This window comes from Triturus cristatus, chromosome 7 (assembly GCF_964204655.1).
Source record: "Triturus cristatus chromosome 7, aTriCri1.1, whole genome shotgun sequence".
NCBI classification, from domain to species: domain Eukaryota; kingdom Metazoa; phylum Chordata; class Amphibia; order Caudata; family Salamandridae; genus Triturus; species Triturus cristatus.
Window position 1 is genome coordinate 534,233,688 of NC_140590.1, and position 22,391 is coordinate 534,256,078.

The window sequence follows — 22,391 nt, forward strand, 5'->3', positions numbered from 1 at the left end:
GCATCGCATCCTTCTTGCAGCAGTCCATGTTCCGGGAGCGTCAAACACTCTCACAGATTCTCTAAGCAGATCGTCCACAACCAATCACGAATGGGAATTACACCAACCCATTTTGTTTTGTTTTTTTTTTTTGTTTTTTTTTTAAAAACCTTTATTTGTGCATCTTAAAAGAACAAATACGGGCCTACAACCGTCAGGCCGGACACGATACAATGAAGCACAGATACCCACATTACATCCCCCGTGCGTCAATGGTCAGGATTAACAACGAGTTATGAGTCACATACTGGAGATATCTTTGACACCCGGGGAAGGAGAAGTGAAGGTTAATTTTAAGTTTTTAGATTATTTTATCAGAGAAAAAAGTCAATGAAGGATAAGAACAAAGGAGATTCGAGTCCGCAAGATAGCCTCACCACACAGGAGAGCAGCAACATCAGTAAGAACAACAATGGAAGTAAAAAACTCAAACAGTGAGGCGGTGCAGAAATATAACAGGATAGTCACATGAGCAAGTACGCACCCCTCCGGAGCCGCCCCCACTTGATCCACCCCACACCCGGACCCCGAATCGAAGAAAGTAGAGCGCAGAGACATAGAAGAAAAAAGGCCCATAGAACTAATTAAGAACAGAGTATTATCCCCCCACCCTACACCAATGCGGAGGCTACGGCCTACCCCCCCCCCGACATAGTGCCTGTCGCCCAATGAACCCGAAATATAGAGAAGAGAGAAAGTGGGAATAGAGTAAAGAAAATAAGAAAACAGAAAAGAAGGTGGGGAGGAGCCCACGGGACACCAGAGCGCCCCGAACCATCAGCCAGTCATGGCCCCCACACACTGAGAGCCCACTACTCCAAAAAACGGCATGCGAAGATACCATGGCACCACAGTGTAAGCGAATGGATACAAGTCGCGATGAGTGCGCGCAAAACAGACATACAGTTCCAGTCCCAGGCCAGCCCGTCCATAAACCCTGGCAATAGAAGTCAGTCTAGCCCTGGCCCGATCGCGGGCGTGGGATTAAACCAGCCCCTGCATGAAGGCCCCGTGTCCCGAGCAGACAAAGACAAGATGGCCGCTCGTGAAAGGATGGTGAAGTAGGATCACGAAATGGCCGCCGACCATCAGTTGAGGTCCCTCTTTGCACCACATAGAATCCAAACCTGGCAATTAAGGTACAGGAGTTCCACAAAAAGTAAGCCGTGGACCACCGCGGACGGTTCCTCGACGCCGTTAGGTATCGCTCAACAGGATAGTCCAGCGGACGCGGCGAGGCAGGCAACAATGAAGCAGGCAGCCATGACCAGGGGGACAAAATGTCCGCAGTTGAGGTGTAGAGCGGTGTACCCTGAGCGCCGGGAGCGCCAGGTGAAGGCATCAGTGTAGCACAGTCATACACCGCCGTTGCGTCCCCGCAAGTGGACAAAAGCACCGGGAGACCCACGCCCTGTAGATGACAAACAGTGCGCTCACGACCCGCAGCCGACAGTATGGGGTCAAGCCGCTCACTCAGCGCTTGCAGGCCAGCGCACATCTGTAGTTGGAAGTCCCGCAGGGCAGCCAGAACGGAGCCGCATGTCGGCGGAGGCTGGGCCCCCACAGCGGCAGCAATCCGGGACGGCACCGTGGAGCTGGTGTCCGTAGGAGGGAGGGCGAAGTGGGCAGCGGGCGAGACCGGAGTAGCACCCCCCAGCCTCGAGCAGGCACTCAGCGCCATGTTTTGCCGCTATACGTTGCAATGGCCGAGGGGGGGGGGAGTCGTGGCAAGGAGTCAATTCCCCTCAGGTCTACGCCGCAACGGGAACGGCCGACAGTCGCTTCTCTTCTCGCAGGTTCCCTTCGCCGCTGGCTAGGCAATAGGTGTAGGGGGCAGCAGCATCCCACAGCGCGGTCATCAGAGCGGGGCAGGAGACACGCCGCACCGGGGCCCACCCCACAGCTCCAGCCCGGCCGGCACAGGGTGCAGAAGGTGTCCGGCCGTCCCTCTCCGGGCTCATCCGGCAGCGATCCGTGGTGCGAGGGGAGATCGGGACCGCGGGGCTCAGATTAGCGCTCGCTGGTCCGGTAACTGCGAAGCTTCCAGGGGGCCAGCAAAGGCCGTAATGGCGCAGGATTTCAGTGCCGAAGACAAAAGCACCCAGAACTCGGGCATCCGGGCGGGCTGAGACTCCGGGAAAGCGGCAGCACGGTCAGCGCGTCTTCGCACACGTTTCACCTCGAAAATCGGCGAGGATGGGCATCAGGATAGTAGTCCGAGGCCACGGACCGACGGAGCCGGGCGCTCAAGCGTCTGCTCCGGTCGCCATCTTGGCTCCTCCTCCACCAACCCATTTTGGATCACATCTTTCAGCTATGGGGTCCCCCAAATCTGGATCTTTTCGCAACTTATCTGAACCGAAAATGCCAGTTCTACGCAAGTCGGCTTACCCAACCAAAGTCATGCGGGAATGCCTTTTTGATGAACTGGTACAAAATTTATGCTTACGCTTTTCCACCAATACCTCTAGTCCCCAAGGTCGGCCTCCTCCACCTTGGCATCTAAACATTGTATTGGCGCAGCTCATGAAATCACCATTTGAGCCAATCCATAAGGTCAGTCTCAAATATGTCACTTGGAAGACTTCTCTCCTCCTGACTCTTACATCCTCACGCCGGGTTAGTGACCTGCAAGCATTTACCATTAACCCACCTTTTCTTCAATTTACTAAAGACTCTGTCCTGCTTCGCACCAATCCGGCCTTTATCCCTAAGGTACCATCTGATTTCCACATCAATGAGCGGGTTGTTTTAAAAACATTTTTTCCAAATCCTCAGACTACCGCAGAAAAGACTCTTCATTCTTTAGATGTCAAAAGATGTCTTAATTTTATCTTCAGAAAACCGCTGCTATTCGCAAGAATGACCTACTCTTTGTGGCCTACGGACGGATGCGACAAGGTCATCCGGTCACCAAACAATCTATAGCACGCTGGATATCTTTCTTCTATTGCCTTTTGCCATCAACAAGCAGGAAAACCTCTTGCTGCTGCTGTTAAAGCGCATTCCACCAGGAAGGTTTCTTCTTCTACGGCGCTATTTGCTGGGGTGCCTCTTAAATCCATCTGTAGAGCGGCAACATGGTCCAGCAGACACACCTTTACGAGACACTACTGTCTGGATGCTGCAGACAACACGGACACAGCCGTGCGACAAGCAGTCCTTCGTAATCTTTTTAAATAAGGTGAGCCTCTGATGCTTCCCTCCTCCTGTATATAAGGTACTTTTCTTTATATATATATATAGTTAGGACCACGTTTCCATAGGAAATCCGCAACATTCTATTTTGAATAACTTTGGCGCCGGTTGACGAATCCTCGCGAATTTTTCAAAATAGGTGGGGCGCTACGCTCCGCTCCTACCCTGAAAGTCTCGGGGGGATTCGTCAAGCGGGGGCTGAGATAAAAGGGGGGTCCCAAAACGCGTTTTTCCCATGCATTTTTCCATAGGACCTTTAGACACAGCTACAGCCCGAACGGCTGAACAGAGTTACTTGAAATTTGGCAGAGAGGTAGTCCTCAGGTCAAGGAAGTGCCTTTTGTAGGTTTGGTGTAAATCTGTTCAGTAGATTCTGAGAAAATAGCCTTTAAATCAATATATATATCTGAGCCAGCTTACGGTGCGCTTACGGTGCGCTTACCGTACGCGTACGGTGGCGTGCGCGATTCTGATTGGCTCTTAGATCTTAGTAAACATTCGAATCGGTCGAAACCAGGAAGCGGCGGCCGCCATTTTCTCCCTCGCACTCTGAGGGGGGGAGGAAAAACAAAGGGAAAAAACATATAAAGGGGCTGTTTAAACAACTCCCAAGCACCTAGCCATGCCGAGGGTGTCCCCAACGATACCCCAAGTGAAAAAAGGCAATTTTAATTTTTTCGAAAATTTCGCCGATTACGCTTACCGTACGCGTACGGTAATAAATATAAAAAAAAAAAAAAATATCCACATTCTCCCCACCCCATGTGCAAATGGTGCCCGCAGGGCACCATTTGTGCATTGCTTATTACTCTTAATGCAAAACATATATTTTACCTGTCACAACGATGCTCATCATATGTCCTCCATGTGCGCACGGTGCGCGAAGCGCATCGTGCGTTCATGGCCCATCTAGCGTAACGTGGGCACGCGGTGCGCGAAGCGCACCGCATGCTCACTGTGCGCGCACGGTGCGCGAAGCGCACCGTGCGCGCACGGAACGAACTGCGTTAAGTGGGCGCGCACGCCACAAATGGTGTAAAGTAACTTAGCATTTAAAAAACCGTACAAATTCACTGAAAAAACCATAGGTTTCACACACGTTATAGTTAGGAATTAGCATTTAAAAAACCTTGCAAATTCACTGAAAAAACCATAGGTTTCACACAGGTTATAGTTAGCTGGACATTTTACTGATAAAAAACCAATGAAATTCCCCCGTTATAGTTACTGTAGGCAACTATAACTCACGCGACCGTAATCCTCTGCTGATGACATATGTGTCTTTATGAAAAAAAAATATTTGTAATATATGTATAGCTAAAATTTAATGGAAGAAGACATGGGCAAATAAGTGTCTAAATACAGTATTAGCATCAGCAGAGGATTGCGGTCGCGTGAGTTATAGTTGCCTACAGTAACTATAACGGGGGAATTTCATTGGTTTTTTATCAGTAAAATGTCCAGCTAACTATAACATGTGTGAAACCTATGGTTTTTTCAGTGAATATATATATATATATATATATATATATATATATATAATGCATATAGTCTTTTGCACTGTATTTGCTATTGCTTTGCTTCTTATGTACCTTGTATTGTTCTGATATCACTGCTCTCTACTCTTATTCAAGCATGTGAATCTATGAAAGACACCCCAATACTGGAGAAGAACAAAAGTTACTTACCTGTAAACTGTGGTTCTCCAGTATTGGTGTCTTTCATAGATTCACATGCGACCCACCCACCTCCCCTCCCCTCAGAGGCTCTAATCATGTATTGGACTATTATGTCACTCTTTTGCTACGAAAATCTGAGAGCCTGAGTCTCTGGGGAGAGGGTTCTAGAGGGTGCGGACACCTGATTGGCTGAATTTGGTCTAGAACATAACGACAGTAATATGTTAGAGGGGACAAGTTGTCTATCCATAAACTCTATGGTTTTACTTTCTTTTATGCCTAATAGGCTTATGTTATTACTATATTGCTATATTATGTACCGTGGGACTCCCACTTCAACGACGGGGAATATTCAAGCATGTGAATCTATGAAAGACACCAATACTGGAGAACCACAGTTTACAGGTAAGTAACTTTTGTTCTTCTCTCTTAAGGAAATCTCTATTGAAGTCATAAGAAACCCTCCTGCCTCCCCGGTGGACATAACAGAGGACATTATTGGACTTACATATCACGGACGCATCTCGTCAAAAAGAACTGATGGGATGCTGGTGGCCTATGGGTCCTTAAAGGCACAGACACTAGTTTAAACTGACATAATAGCCTATTGGGCCACACTGTCCTGCTTTCCTTCATCTTCTACTTTACAGAAAGGGGTTTGTCAAAGATTTAATTTGCTGTAGAAAAAGTTAACCTGAAATTATACATATATATGGTATATTAACCCTTTTGTAAGTACAATCTGAAGAATCTTTTCACTGTAGCCTGTGTTTATGGGCTGCATAATCTGTCCTTTCTTACATGTTTTTAATGGGCCTTCCTGGAGAAAGGCAAACATCTATACTTAAGAAGATATCTATGGAAAAGTGCTATGACAGTCCCGCAGGTGGGCAGAACTTTGAAGCGCTTATGACCTCTAAGGAGATTCCCTTAAGAGAGAAAGGAATTACAGGTAAGAAACAATACATTCTACCCCGTGAAGGCTGTAACATTGGTTTTATCATCTCCTAGCTATGAATCTGGATCTTTGTAACTCTGGGCCCACTCATAAAGCCGGCCATCTTTTGGATCCCATTTTTTCTAATGTTACATCTATAGTGTGTGAACCAGCGTTACCCATTTTTTGGTCGGATCATTTTCTACTGAAATTTCAAATTCAGGCCCCTGATAGTTCCCTCTCTGCTTTCCCACAGTCCAAGTTCTTTACTAGGGACTGGAAAAAAGTTGATACTAACGCTCTGAACAACTTGCTAAAGGAAAATCCACCCTCTGTTTCTATGCAGGTACCTGTCTCTGCTAAAATCATCCAAAACTGGCTGTCCCATGCTGTTGAAGTATGCCTTCCCCCTGTCAAGAAAAAATCATCCTATCACCACCCTCCTGCGCCTTGGTTTACTGACCAGGGTCGAAAAATCCAAATGCAAAGCATTAGAAAGAAAATGGCGGCGAAACTATGCTCCAGATTTAACGGTGATGGATTAAACCCAGATCTGTTGACTGGGTGTGAGTGTTTGATTGGTTCTGATGCTCCGTCCATCACCACCCCCTTTTGTACTGCTTTGTTCGCCATAAGTTGGCAGGGTATGCTCAGACGTGAGTCCCTTGCTCACTTTGCCACTGGATTCAAGCAAGCCTGGCTGAAGACAGCTGAAATGCTAGAAACCGGTCCTAGGAAGCTTGTTTCCGGTCCAGGGAAGGCATGGCTTGGCAGTTCGGGCTGCACTGTTCCCATGAGGCACAGGGTCAGACTGATTTGCATATGGCCATGTCTGAACTGGGGTGGCAGAGTGGGCTAAAGAACGGTGATGGATTAAACCCAGATCTGTTGACTGGGTGTGAGTGTTTGATTGGTTCTGATGCTCCGTCCATCACCACCCCCTTTTGTACTGCCAGATTTAAAAATAGCATACAAAAATTCCTTAAAAATATACCATGACCTATGTAAATCCTCACATGCTGCTTATACCTGTGATACCATTAACACTGCTACTAATCGTCCTAAGACATTGTTTAGCTTAGTGAAAAATTTGGCTGGCGCTCAGACTATAGCTAAACCTTTGCCTCTTAACAAACAATCCTGTGATGACCTTGCTAAATTTTTCTCAGATAAAATAGAACTTATTCATTTGTAAATAGCAAACTCACCCCTTAATTGCACTGGGTCCCCTTCCATTCTGGCCGACTCCTTTCAAGAACACTCCAGTGTCCTTCCTAAATTGTCTTGCTGGCCCCCTTTGAAACTGGAAACTTTTATTTCCACTCTTGGTACCATTAAATCGGGTTCTCCTAATGACCCTCTTCCTGCCTCCATTATGAAACAACTTGACCCTGTCCACCTCCAGGTTATTATGGAAGTTCTTAACTCCTCTCTTACATCTTCTATTGTTCCTCCAATCTGGAAGCACTCCATGGTAGTCCCTCTGCTGAAAAGCCTGCTGCTGACTCTAAAGTCTTGTCTAATTTTCGTCCCATATCTCTCATTTCCATCTTTTCTAAGCTTTTAGAAAAACATATTCACACTCACCTTGCTAAATTTGTGGATACCAATAATCTCCTTCATCCTTCTCAGTCTGGTTTTCGTGCCAGTTTCTCGACGGAAACCACACTGTTAGGTGTGACTGAAAGACTGCGCCATCTATTGGATTCTGGTGAGACAGTCGCGCTCATATTGTTAGACCTGAGCGCGGCTTTTGATACCATCTCTCACCCCATCCTTATTAACACTCTTGAATCCTTTGGTATCTGCGGTTCAGCCTTGGACTGGCTATCTTCTTTTCTTACTGACCGCACTTTTCAAGTGTTTTCTGCGTCGGACAGTTCTAACATCTTTTCCTCACCTTTTGGAGTCCCTCAGGGCTCCATTCTGAGTCCTCTGCTTTTTAATCTGTATGTTAGGCCTCTTGCGGACATCGCTGTTAACGCAGGATTATCCCTTTTCACCTACGCTGATGATTCTCAAATCATTTTCTCACTCTCCAAATCTGATCCCTCATCTTCTGTTTCTGTTCTCCAGTCGGGCCTACGTCAAATTGCAGTTTGGATGAATAACAACTATCTTAAGCTAAACGCAAACAAAATGGAGGTCCTTATTCTGGGTAAGCAGAAGGATCTTTGGGGTGCTCGTCACTGGCCGAATGAGTTGGGTACTCTTCCCCCGTCCTGTTGACCATGTCCGAAACCTGGGATTTTTCATTGATTCTTTGCAAATGCACCATCAAGCTATCAAAGTTTCAGGCACTTGTTTCACCATCTTGAAGTGGCTGCGTAAAATCATTTGGATGCTGCCTAAAGACACCCAAAAAACCGTAGTCCATGCTCTTATTACTTCACGTTTGGACTACGGAAACGTTCTGTTTTTGGGTGCAAATAAGGCGATATCCCGTCGGCTGCAACTTGTGCAAAACTCCGCTGCTCGACTCCTATGCGGAGTTCCTAGATGTTCATCTATCTACCCCCATCTACGTGATCTACATTGGCTCCGTATTGACAAGCGGGTCGAGTTCAAAGCTCTTTCCTTTATGCACAAAATCAAATGGGGCCTAGCACCTGACTACCTTCAGACCCTTGTCTGTCAATATGTTCCAACCCGTCCCCTTCGCTCCGCCTCAATTGAAAAATTCCACGTTCCCAGGTTTAAGCTCTCAAGAATGGGAGGTAGATCCTTTTCTGTCCTGGGTCCCTCTCTCTGGAACCTGATTCCTCCTGCCCTACGCAGAGAGCAGTCTTATTCCCACTTCCGTTGTGCTCTTAAGACTTGGCTTTTCAACCAATAGACTTTCTCCTCTTCAGTAGTTCCGTCCAGGCGCCGGGAAACCCTTGTTGGGTAGCTGTTGCGCCATATAAGTTAAATTAATAATAATAATTTACTGGATCGAGATTTGATTTTTACAGTTATGTTAAGACATGGAAGATTGTGCCTCCTTAGCCTGTGAATGTGGCAATCTCAATCCCAAAACCTGAGGACAACACAACAGCACAGTCTCCTGTTGCTCCAAAATATCCACAGGTGGCTTAAACTAAATTAAGGTTTCCAGCTTCTTCTCCTAGTTCCCAGCCACTGATTCAGCTACAATCAAGGGATGATTCTCTTGAAGAATGTTGTTGTAGGTGTGAGTCTTCTTCCGGCCTTCTCAGAGATTTTGAGGCATTGAACCAAAGGATGAGAATAGTAGTAAACATTACAATAATCAGTGATACTGGTTTCCTAGTCAAAAAAGGTTAGGAAGGCAGAGACATGCTACCCTTCAGCATGTGGATTCTGAGTCTGACTTTTGAACTGGAGTACTTTATCACCTAAATTTCCCAAGTCTTTTCATCACGAAGATCGACATTAATGATTTGATTGCTGTACCATTTGGTAGACCGGGAAATGCAAAGCAGTTCAGCATTCCAGCCACTTTTTCTGAAATACACTGCTCAGTCAACTTTGAAAACATCCAGACAAAGCTGCAAGCACATCCTGTTTGTTCCATTATTTCAGGGGCTTCTTAAAAATGTTTTGTGAACCCTTTGACTGTCCACTGGAGAGGTGTTTGGAAACAAAAGTCATACCCATAGCTTGTGATCTAAATCTTCTCAAGGAAAACACACCTGCAGACTCTTTAGTTGTTTCAAAAACTAACTAGGATTGTGAATTGTCCAGGCCGCTAGATGAGAACAGGAGATGCAATGCTTTGGTCAGGAAAGTCTGCCAAACAGTTTGCTGTTGTCATGGTTGCTAGCTCATCTGTCCATATAAGGTTTCGTGACCGATCCTGTGGGATTCCATGAATTAGTCCCTGATATTTTCCCCCAGAAAGAAGAGGGTAAACTTCCTGGACATTAAGGAATCCATGGTTACTTACATTAGATAACCAATTGAGTATGGCTATGCATTATTCAACCGCAATCTTATGTAATTTCCAGAATTTTGCATTATTTTTCCAAAATTAAGGTATGTTTTAATTCAGGTCTGTTAGGGTAAAACTCTTGTTGCAGGAGCACAGAAATAGCACAAACTAACCAAGCAAGCAACTGTTGTTCACAGTACTAGTGTTTTTAGCGTGATTTTCAAAAAACCCAAAACCCATTCTTCATGTAATTATTCAGACATTTCATGTTATTATGCAAACCAACATTTTGCACACGTCTACTCAATTTGGTTGAAGGAAAAAATTAAGGAATCTTCTCTGGTCTACAGCTGGTCTATTGAAAGTGTGCTTTAGCATTTCTACTTTCATGTACTACACTTGACAAAGCACAGGAATGTTCTCAGTTTCAAACTGGACAAAAGACTTGGTGCATAATGTGCTAGCACTGATCACAAAAATCGGGTGTAATTGAAAAAGTACTTTTGTGACCAGTAAAGAATTGTGCTAAACAACCTAAGTTCTTATAGGTTGGTTCACTAAATTCCAGATCAGTGGTTCGCAATCCAACCTACCTCATGAATATTAATACAGTAGGTTGCAAATTCTGACTCACTCAGCATGGTGGCCATCGCTGGGATGGTGACCTGCTAGGATCCGCAGACCAGCATGTCTGTGACCACCATTCAATAAAGTATACTAAAAAAAAAAAAACTGGCAGTGATTCCCTGGGCCTGATACTCGGGTAGTACCTGGGCATTGTGGTGAGTTCCACCCACTACTCCCATAATTTAGGTCAACATTTGCTCCTCAGTCTTCACAAGTGGCTGCAGCAGATTAATCTGTGTATTCCTGTACCTTGATGATTGACTGCTGAGAGAGGCAATGTCTGACCACTTGCAGACCACATCTCAATGCTCTGTGTACACTTATTTTCCATCACCCTCTTGGAGTTTCATCTTCAGCCTTTTTAGTTTCTCCTCTTAATTGGGGTGGAGCTGGATACTTTCTCCCTCAACTTCTTCTCCGCTTCCCCTTTGGCTCCAGGATAGTCAGGCAAACCTCCTGATGCTTTGAGGGTGCACCACTTGTCCTGACAATCTTTCCTTTTTGGCCTGCTCTATCATGTATTTTATTGATACCTCGCTCTCAGTAATACATGCATGCTCTTCAGTGGTGCCTTTGCTTCTAGTGGGCCTGGCATGGGGTAGTCCTTATGGACAACATCCGTATGTCCCCAGAGGTGGCTCTGTATCTGCGTTTGTGACTGGTGACTGATCAGCTCCCATGTGGGAAGCCTTTTGCTGGTTGTGGCCATGGTGATGACTGGTGCTTACTTCCTCTTGTGTGGCGATCATGGGAAGCCACTGTAGATGACAAGTCTTTGGTCTTCCTTGGAGCAGACGTTTCAAATCAATCTGCTCAAGTTTCGTGCAGTCTGCACAGAGCTCATGGAACTGCTGCCCTCCATCCTTGATTGTTCATGTCCTGATGGACAACATGACTGAGACCTGGTATGCCAACAAGCTGATTGATGTGGACTACCATTTCCGGTGTATGGCGGTGCTAAAGTTGAGGCTATAGGAAAAGGCCATCTAAAGTGTGTCCGGCGAAATGCGTGGGCTCCTTGACAGGTTGTATAAGTTCTAGCATGGTCATGGAGTCTAGCAGGGTTATGGTGTTATTATGAGGTTGCCTCTAGGTGAAAGTTAAAATCGCCTAAAATATGGAAGTCTTTTCCGCAGGCACAGGATTCTAGGAGAGAGCTGATGTTGCAAAGAAAACTGTGTTTAGGGCCAGGAGGGCAGTAGATTAACATGCCTTTAAAGGTGAAATGGTTGGTTATTTTCAGATTGAAAAGGAACGCTTCACAATCCTGGGAAGGGAGTTTCAAAGGTTGCCCTATAGGCATCACGATAGATCAGCACAGGTCCCCCACCCAGTGTAAGCGGTCTGTCCTGTCTATGTAATAAAAAGCCTGGTGGTACCGCTATGCAGAAGTCTGGGCTAACTGCGAGGTGTGCCCAGGTTTCGGTAATAAGGAGAAGGTCTAGTTTCTGAAACTCCTACTCTGAGATTACAAATGTATGTTTGCAAATAGAGCGCAAGTGTTAATGAGCGCACGGCACATTAATGAAGATGTGTTATTGTTAAAGCCAGATTATAAGAGAAGAGGATAAATCCCAGTGGGGGGGGGGGGGGTATTGGCCAAGAGGTTGAAGCCACAGTTCTGTTATATGGCAGGCTTGCCAGGCCGTAGCGAGACTAAGTTAAAACAGTAACCTTTGCTTGACGTGGGCGTGGCATTAAGTTTTCGTAGTTCCTACTGTTATACCTGAGTCTGGGTCTGACTGGGAAAATGGCCAAAATTCCTGGTGCGGATGGGCGCAGACTGACTTGCCTTTGGCGTGCCCGCTGCGCACATTTACTGCGCGGACCCGCTCTCCACTGAGTTAAGTAGCGCTCCCTTGGAGGGGGCATGTCCAGAGCGAGAGCTCGAAGAAAAAATAGTGGGCAAAGCAAACAGGACTTTAAACCAGGGTCCAGCAACCCCCACAGCTGTCACAGGCTCCCCTCTGAAAGCTGTATCCTGATAAAATAAAGCAACAGAAAATAAAGGACAGAAATGTTAAACCAATAACAGCATAAAATCAAGAGGAGTACTCCCTCTTAAGATGGCCCCCAATACCTGGGATCCAGGCGCCTCCGAAAATGGCATGAATGCCTACAAGGAAGTAAAAGGGCAGATTTAGTCAGGAGGAGCTGCGCGGACGCGCTCTCTTCTGAGTTAATTAGCCCTGCTTGGAGGGGGAATGGCCATAGCATGAGCTCGAAGAAAAAACAGCTGACAAAGTAAACAGAACTTTAAACCGGGTCTGCCGCAGACCCCTCTCTGTACCCCACCCAGAGCTCACAGTGGTGACAGATAAATCGCTTCTGGGTTGGGGGCGGCCATCTGTGAGAAGTGGCGATGAGAGGCCTCTGGTCTCCAGTTGAGTCTCCGCTTCACATCAGCTGAAGCGCGACTGGAAGGACTCTGTCAGCTCTGAATAGGCGTAGGACCGGGAGCAGACGTTCGATGCAAAATGGTACTTGGAGCGGTTATGGCACTGTTTTATTAAACTTGGTGATAAAGTTTTGGCTCGTGTTCCCTGATGTCTTTTAGGTTCATCAACAAAAACTTTAGAGTCCATACCAGTTTTTTTGACCGACATGCAGCACATACCCGGGAACCAGGAAAGTATAGATGGCATTGCAGAGAGACTGTGCTGAAGCAGGGGCCAGTAATTTTAAAATATCTGGAAAACCAGGATCAATCGTCAGTGGAGCCTGATTTCCAATTAGGAGTGGAGAGGACTTCATCTTGAGACACAGGAGGAAGCTTTCCTGACATTGGTGTACGAGGGAGCATCATCGTCAGTTTGTGAAAAGGCACAGAAAGCAGATTTTCTGCTATGAGATAGCTCATATTCCTGTGCCTTGTAAGCCTACAACCAGGTCTACAATGGGGGGAGCAGCTATAGGAATAATGTCTCAATTCCAGACTGTCATAAAGCCGGTATTTGTAGATGGATTAATTCCTGTTTTAAACATCAGGCTTCACTTCATTACGTTTTTCACAGCAGTTAATTCTGGGGCCCTGACTGCTTTTATGGTTGTGGTAACTTGCTACTCTATTTTACCTTCTATGAATATCAAAGAACCTCATGGTAAAGAAGGAAGTTACTTGTGATTCTGGGTCTTGTTAGGAATGGTAAGGCAGTTCTATGAAAGCCAAAGGGACCCTCTGATAATCCCACACATCCACCCATTCCAATAGATGGAAATATCTCAGTAACCACAGGGAAAATGGGGAGAGGACATTGGTTAAGGACAGGCACCCAGTAGCTCCTCCTTAGAGACTTCACAAATGGATCGATCAGTACTCTTTGGAAAATAATAACAGCTAATACATTCATACTACTCTGTATATAAATGATCATGTATTCCGTAATTATCTTACACTTCTCTCAGCGTGGGGAAACCATGATGGAACCCCAGGAGTCTGAGCAAAGATAGAGAATGCTTTATCTATCATAAACAAAGGAAAGGTGTTTCAAAGTTCAGCAAGCAAGCCAGCATACACAGATAATCAAGGTAAAGTTCAGGGGAAGTGGGAATCTATTCCTATTGAGCTCACCTTCTGATTAAAGGAATAACCTCCAATTACCCACATTCTATAACCTTCTCTTCAGTCCTCTCCTCAGTTTAATGGGTGCATGAAAACCCCTTGGTGAATCAGGTTGTGAGAACGATATCTTTTTTGCCATACGTCATGCAGCAGAGTCCCTGCAAAACCACAGTTCTTCACATAGGGTATTCTCTTTGAATTCTGAAAACCCCATCATGTTCCCAGGTTTCAACGCCATGGTTTTACAACCTGGTTAACAACTTGTATTCCTTGCACTCAAAAAAAGGAACTGTGTAGTCTCCCCAAGTTCTTAAAAGGACTTGGCCTGTGCACACTTATTGTGTTTTTAGGGCAGCATTTATTCCATTTTTATGTCTGTGTTTATGGGTGTTTTCAGCTAAATGTGCTTTAAATTTTGCAAGTTTGCTCCATTTCTAATTACATTGTTTGATTTTAAAAACAAAATTGTGCGAAAAGTGTGCGATGGAATCTCACATACATGGCAAGATGTTCTATCTTTTATCAAATTGAGAGTGAATAGTCGTGAAGAACTAGGGTTGCAAGTAAGTAACTTTTATGTTCTCTCTGCGTCTAGGCTCTGGCAAATGCTCCTTCCAAACTTGAAGCCCTGCTTTTTAGGCATTTGTTTTTTTTAGAATACTTGTTTCTGATTTTTAATGTTTGTGCTCCTGACTTTCCTAGTCAGTAGAGACCATCTGTGCATTTTAGAAATTTGATTTAACATAGCTATCCAAAGGGGTAAGATCCCGAAAGTCTTGAAACACCAAAAAAAGCAGTGTACTGATAGTTTTATAGACTAGATACAGGAGAATGAGTGAAAACTAGATTTCGGAAAAAGGAGGCAAATATTCTTGTAGCCCCATTTTAGAGGGTAATAACTTACCATACCATAACAAGAATTGCAACTAGCCTTACAGTGACAGTGGCGTCGTGAACCACTTGCTTTTGCAGCTTAAGCCGGGGTGGTGTTGACAGTTCTTTATAAGCCTGTTCTGTGCGCAGCTTTGCAGACAACAAGGTCTTAAAAACAAGTTAAGGAAACCCCATCATTTAGGTCAGGGATGCAAAGCCAATTATAGTATAGGAGGCCCAGAAGCTGAAATGATGAAAAAGAGGGAAAGCAAGAGGGCTGCAGAAAAGAGTGAAAGGACATATGAAAAGAAGAACTGTCACGAAAGACATGTAAATCTACTTAAAGGATGGATGCAAGGGTGAAAGGACTGATGGATGAGAGGGAAAGAATGGCTGAAATGTTTAGACTGGATGAATGGATGAAAGAATGGATGGGTACAGTGATTCAAGGAGGGGGGAAAGGATGCATGGATGACTGGAAGTGTAGTGTAATTGAGAGGGTGGCTAGACAGAATGGTAAGGAAAGGATGATGGATGCATGAAAGGCTTAAAGATGGATGGGAAGTGGGATAAAGTAACCTAATCTAGGGTGGGTAGGGCTTGCTCGCTTCACTCTGCCTACTCTTGTGTGGCAGTCTCAGTATTCAAGCCTTCAGATTGGGTCCACTGTAAGGATGCCCCATGTATTGTAAGATTCTAAAGAATTCCTGCTAATTCTGTATCTCAAGTTAATAACGAGGGATGTCTTTTTAAAGTAAGACTTTAAACCATTCCCCAGACTGGTCGGAATTATGCAGGTACTAGTAGGCAGCTGCAGCATAAATATGCTTTTGAGTCTTTATGTACATGCTTGATGAAAAAAGTGTAGCTCCTACCTTACAGCCTCATATTTCCTCTTTGCGTGGTCTTAATCAATAAAATGTATTGCGTTATAAGCACTGGGATACGAGAATACAAGTGTACTCACAATAATTATGTTTGCAGCTGGCTCCAGTCTATTGAAGCATTCAGGGATCTTTTAAATATTTCACAAAAAGACTACCTTAAACGTTTTCTTCAGACCAAAGCTAGTAGTAGGTCCTGCTACCATATCTCTTTTGACTTGCGGATAATGACTAGATGGATTATGGTGTTCTATAATGCCCAGACACTGTTTTTTAATTGTTTATTATGTTCTGTAAAGTCCAACATACTTTTGTTAATCATCACTAAGCTCATAATTTCCTTTGTTCCTCCTTCATTTAGCACTTGTACAATGTGGAATCAGAGATTGAAGAAACAGACTATGACTCCATAGAAGGTAGCTCCAGTGGGGCATCCTCTGAATGGGAGGATGAGAGCGACAGCTGGGAGACAGACTATGGGTTGACTGAGGATGACCATACAAAAGACGAATCTGTATTTGATGAGGAGAAAAAAACTGAAGTGGATCAGGGAGCAACAGCTTCTTCTAGTACATCAGTGGAGAAAGCCGGCGACATCCCAAAAAGCTTCAGGGAGCTAAAAGAGGCTATCAAAATTTTGGAGAGCCTGAAAAATATGACTGTTGAGCAATTGCTGACTGGGTCTCCCACCTCTCCAACCCTGGAACCTGAGAAGCCTACCAAGGAGAAGAAATTTCTGGATGACATTAAGAAATTACAGGAGACACTAAAGAAGACTATGGACAACGTGGCCATCGTAGAAGAGCAGAAGATGGAAGTTGTATCTGAAGTTGAAAAGAAAGAAGAGAAAGCCGAGGTTCAACTACCTTCAAGGTCTGAGTGGCCCAGCGACACACCTGTATTGTGCCAGCGGAGCGGAGGCAAACCAGGTGTTACTTTTACTAGTGCAAAGGGTGAAGTGTTCTCCGTGTTGGAGAGTTCACCAGGTAAGTTTACCTTGATTACAGGCTTGTTTTTCTTGTCTCTTGAATTGGATCTTTCTTTAGAATCTAGTTTGATTTCCATGTGAGTCACATTGAACTTTACAGCTAAACAAACCTATCAGTGTGGAACATACTCCACTAGGAAATTTCTTGGTGTTGACATGCACTGTATTTTTTTTTAAAGTATTGTTGTCATAATGCTGATGTGTTAATATTGTGTGCCGGTATAACGTTGACAGCCTCTCCATCCAAAGCAGGTTTACATTTTGGTGAGTGTGGGAAACCAGAAAAAATGTATCCTCCTTTGAAAGAATGCTCATTTTGTTAAAACTGGCTTATAAGAAATGCTTGTATTCAAGAGGCAAGATATTCAGTCTTATATTTGTAATACAAAAACTTATAACTCAATTTCAGCATTATAACTCACGGCTTAAAAGCCCACTTTAATGCCTCCTCAAAAATGAACAACCATTGGCAAAGCCAATAGGTCTCTCCTATGAGAGGTATTGGCCTTTCAGTGTTAAATGTAGTACAGGAGTGCAGCTGCTGTGTAATGTAATTGAACATTTAAAAAAAGAGCGCTATGGCACGGCCTGCATCATCACATCACTTTTTAGGTCGTGCCTGGGAACCGCATGCGCTTCTCTGCGAGGCATGCTGTATTCGGTATACAGGCTATCGGGGACTTTGGACACGCCCACCGCTTTTGGTTGGTTAGTTGGCCTGCTTTTTAAAGTTCCTTTTCTCCGGTTGGTTAATATTGTGCATCTATCCGCCATTCGGTGCTTTGTTCCCTCCCACCAATTGATTATTTTCGTTGGCCAGCTCTGGCCCCATCGCTTGCACACCCTCCCCACTCCCGTCATTGCTGCTGGCATGCAACTACTGATGGGGAGAGTGTTCCAACGACTTGGTCTCTTGATCAAATCATTTTGTGAGCTCTCCCCCCACCTTCTGAGCGCAAATGCAGTGTCCATCCATGTCGTTATCAGGAGGGGGAACATTTAAGCCCTTTTTTACAGGCCACCGTTTTATTTAGTATTTGCAGCAGTGACGTTAGACCTATTTCTCTAGTGTAGACCAGGCATTCCTGACAATTCCGAAAGCATGCCTGTGAGCATGACTGGTCTTCGCCTTGCTCATTCTTAGCCCTACAAGTAGCTTCCTACAGGTGAGAGCAGTAGGTGCTCCTCTGCCTCTTCAGAGCCCACCTGCTTCATACTTAGTTCGCTCCTTGCTTTGCTTCTGGGTCCCTGCTTTCCTGCATGCTCAGCAAATTTCTAATTCAGGTTCAAGGCCCTTAATAACCCTTGGGTCTTTTTATTCTTTGACTACCTCCCCTTCTCTTTTCTTGAGCTTGCGTAGCTTATGCCGCAGCGCTTTAACGTAATGTGCGTCCTGTCCTTTTGCAACACTTAACCTGCCTTACCTTTGTGTGTCTTGTTTGAAGCAGAAGTAACTGTGCATGTCTGTGCTAGGCGTGTTAGCATCAGTGCAAGTCTCCCCAGGAAAGGCTGGGGTAGACAGACCCCACAGCTGATGTTTGCTTCTTAGATGTGGGGGGCATGGGTAGAGTTCAAATAGTCACGAGGCACCATCCACCCACTTGGAAGTCAGCCACTGGCAGCCTGGTAAGTGTCCAAAACTAGAGCAAACATAAGAATTGTTAGGATGCAGGACTTTGCTTCTGGCACAGTGGTTCCTGTTGAGGTTTCCTGATGTTTCTGATGGATACAATCTGCCTGTGGATTCCTCAACTTATGAATATCTCCTCTGCGCCAGCATTCCGGAAATTTTTCATAGCTCTCTGCACTGACTAGGTCGTCACATCGTCATGGCTCCGCACGACGTCACAGGAGCCATAAGAAGACCATGTCGGCGTGATGTCAGTTCCTTTTTTTCCACACTACAAGCGAACGGATTTTCTGGGACTCTCCTGTCTTTCAACTGCTACTTTGTTTCGAGACTTTTCTTGTTGTTGTTTCGACTGTCTGTTCCTAGGAAGTCTGGTTTCAAGCCCTGCAAGGAATGCGAAGATTACATGTCAATTACTGACCCGCATGATGACTGTCTCTGGTGCCTTTCTAGTGATCACGATGTCGAAGGTTGTTCATCCTGCAGAAAAATGAACCCTAAGACGCTGAAGGAAAGAGAGGCTAAGCTCTACATGTCCAAGGTGAGGAAGGAGAAAAGAGGTCATAAAAGATCGAAGTCGAGGTCGTCTAATTCGCATAGATCCAAGAGAAGGCACAAGAAGAAGAGACATGGGTCTCGACGTAGTTTGTCCAAGTCTCAAGCTTCGAAGTCGCCTGCTCCTCGACGTCGTGCCACGGATGTTATTTCTCTTCACCCTCTTGAGTCTCCACAGGCTTCGCCGGGATAGTCTCCTGATTTGGGTTCTCCGACGCAGTCTCCGGCGCCAGTTAATTCTCCGGCTTCGCATGGAGATTTCAATCCAGTGGAAGAGTCATCTCCTGCTGCTCCTGTGGCTCCTCCTGTGACTCCAGCGAATCCGACTCCGGAGACTCCTCGTAAGGAAGTCGAACCGGCACAGTATCCTTCGTTCCCGGCGCCGGGTTCGGATCCGTCGCACTTCATGAATGCAATGTATGGTATTTTTACCAGAGCCACATGCCCCTCTGGAGCACCTTCGGGTCCCATGGGCCCTTTGGCGTTTAATTTGGGCGTGCCTCAGCATTATCCTCCGGCCCCATTTATGCCTTATATGCCGATGGCACAGTCATGGCAGTTTCTGGCGCCGAGGGTGTCGACGCCGTTTGAGCCGTCTCCGGCTGGCGTCCCCTCTTCCAGGGTTCGTTAGACGCGGGTCCCTGTCAAGGAACCTCCTTAGACGCCGTTGCTGGAGCAGTCGACGCCGCGGATGGCGCCGCAGCCGAGGATGCGTTCTAGAAGCGAAGCTCAAAGGCTGATTGAAGAGGAGCAATATCGGGCTGGTGACAGAGGAAGGTGAAATTTATGAGTCAGAGTACTTATTGGAAGACTTGTGTGAAGCAAGTGGTTTGGATGTCTCTTCAGAAGGGGATTTTGCATTACAGAAGGCTTCTCCTTCGAAGGATGTAGCTCCTTATCACGTCATTAAGAAGGCAGCTGAACTGTTGGATCTACAGCTTCCTATGGCTGAATATAAGCCTAATCTTTTAACAGAGTGCTTCATTCTCCTTCTGCTGTGGTGGAACCTCTTTTACCATTCAATGATGCCCTGACGGAGCTGATATTAGAAGTCTGGAGTAATCCTCTTTCTACTCCCGCAGTTTCTAGATCCGTTTCTAGAAGATATAGACCGGAACCAGGGGACCCTGATTTTCTTTCTTCTCACCCGTCACCTCAAAGTTTGGTAGTTCAAGCTTCTTGTTCAAAACAGTCGATAGGCTCTTTTCCTCAAGCACCGGCTGATAGAGACTCAGAAAAGCTTGAGCAATCGGCAAAAAGTTTTTTCGTCGGCCAGTATGGCATTGAAATCCACAAATGCAACTTGTCTATTGGGCAGATATATCCACGCCCTCATGGACTCTGCCAAGCAGATTCTCCCTAAACTGACGGAAGAGGATCGGAGCAATTTAAGTGAGGTCTTGATGGACTCTCAGGCGGCTGCTCGTCAAGTAATCCAGTCGGGTCTGGACTCTGCAGATTCGGTGGCAAAGGTGATGGGTTCGTCTGTTTCTACTAGGAGGCATGCATGGCTAAGACCTGATGTGCAAGCTGCTCTTTTGGATCTTCCCTTTGACGGTTCTAAGCTCTTTGGGGAAAAAGGTGACTTGGCGTTGTAGAGATTTAAGGACAGTAAAGCCAAAGCAAAATCCCTAGGTTTACAGTCTGTCGAGGGTATGGTTACAGAAGATACCGTGGTTTGGGGAAATCTTCCTTTCGTTCTCGTCAACCTCGGCAACAACAGCAGCAAAACCCGCTGCATAAATCCTACAGAGGTAAAGGCAGAGGTCGCCTTCGTGGAGCTGGACGACATCCCTCTTCCTCCTCCTCCTCTACCTCCCCCCTCCTAGTAATGCAGGAAAGCAGCCCTAGATCCGCCATCCTGGATCATGTGGGTCCTGTGGGAGGTCGGCTTACCCATTTTCTACAAGATTGGAAATTAATAACTTCGGACCTTTGGGTTCTGGATCTTGTGGAAAATGGGAACGCCCTTCCCTTCAGGGAATTCCCTCCTCCTTGCCCTCCTTGCCAAGGGTTTTGCACGGAGGATCATTTGCTTCTCCTTCAGAGTAGGTTCTAACCCTGTTACAAAAAGGTGCGATAAAGGTGGTTTCGGATTAGGAAAGGGGTCAGGGATGCTACTCCCGGTATTTCCTGATTCCCAAGAAGGATGGCAGGCTACGTCCTATCCTGGACCTCAGAATCTTAAATCTATTTCTCAAAAAAGAGAGGTCCAAGATGCTCACTCTAGCGCAGGTTCTTCAGGCACTGCATCAAGAGGACTGGATGGTGTCCATCGACTTGCAGGATGCGTATTTCCACATCCCAATCCTGAAGTCGCACAGAAAGTATCTCCGTTTCATGGTTGGGTCGCAACATTACCAGTTTGCGGTCCTTCCGTTTGGTCTTACTACTGCACCTAGTCTTCACCAAGGTGATGGCAGTGGTTGCAGCCCATCTCAGAAGGTAGGGGATTCTGGTTTTCCCATACCTGGACGACTGGCTTCTGAAGGCAGAGTCTCCAGAGATGGTGTGTCGTCATCTGCAGGTAACAACCCAGCTGTTGTACAAATTGGGTTTTTCAATAAATGTACCCAAGTCTCACCTGGTGCCCTCACAGCGCAACCTGTTCATAAGGGCAGTACTGGATACCACTGTGTGTCGAGCATTCCCTCCACCTCAAAGGATTCTCGACATACCGGAAATGATTCCCTTGTTTTACAATGGAGCGGTTTTTCCAGTTCTGAAGGTCCTTCGCCTGCTCGGTCTGTTCGCTTCCTGCATCCTGTTGGTCAACCATGCACGCTGACACATGAGGGCGCTCCAGTGTTGTCTCCACAGGCAGTGGTATCAGCACAACGGAGATCTCAGGGAGTCTGTGAGGATCTCCAGAGAAGCTACAGCGGCTCTGTCTTGGTGGAGCGTGGAGAGCAATCTGTCTCAAGGAAAGCCTTTCCATCTTCCTCCATCGGTGGCCACAGTGATAACGGATGCTTCTACCCTAGGGTGGGGAGCACATCTGGGGGATCTGGAGATCAAGGCTCTTTGGTCTCCAGAAGAAAGGTTGTTTCACATCAACCTTTTGTAATCACAGGCGATACGTTTGGCAGGGAGGTGTGGGGTCGTACCGTCTCTGCAGAGAGGCGTTGCGACTCTGGTCCTGGGTTCAGGTCCATCGGATTTGCTTGATGGCAAATCATCTGGCCGGGGTTCTGAATGTGCGTGCGGACAGTCTCAGTCGGCAGTTCTCCGCCGACCACGAGTGGAGGCTTCATCCAGAGGTAGTTCGACACATCTTTCGGACGTGGGGGACTCCTCGGGTGGACCTGTTTGTCACTTTCGAGAACGCGCACTGCCCGTCATTCTGCAGTCTCCCGTTTCGAGGCAGGGAGCGTTGGGGGACGCGTTTCAGTTGAGTTGGGGTTCACAACTCCTTTTACGCGTTTCCTCCCATAACCTTGATTCCTCGGGTTCTGAGAAAGATTTGCCAAGACCGGGCCCAAGTTATATTGATTGCCCCGGATTGGCCAAGAAGGGTGTGGTACATG

At 46.1% G+C, this 22,391-nt stretch overlaps 1 protein-coding gene across 1 annotated transcript in view; it reads left to right on the forward strand.

The window, feature by feature from the left end:
- Positions 1-22,391, forward strand: part of UBE2O (ubiquitin conjugating enzyme E2 O) — a 563,443-nt gene that overhangs the window by 421,752 nt on the left and 119,300 nt on the right. The window contains exon 14 of the mRNA XM_085616919.1: positions 16,053-16,677. Within this exon, the coding sequence (XP_085473045.1) occupies positions 16,053-16,677 (625 nt within the window). The remainder of the gene's footprint in view (positions 1-16,052; positions 16,678-22,391) is intronic.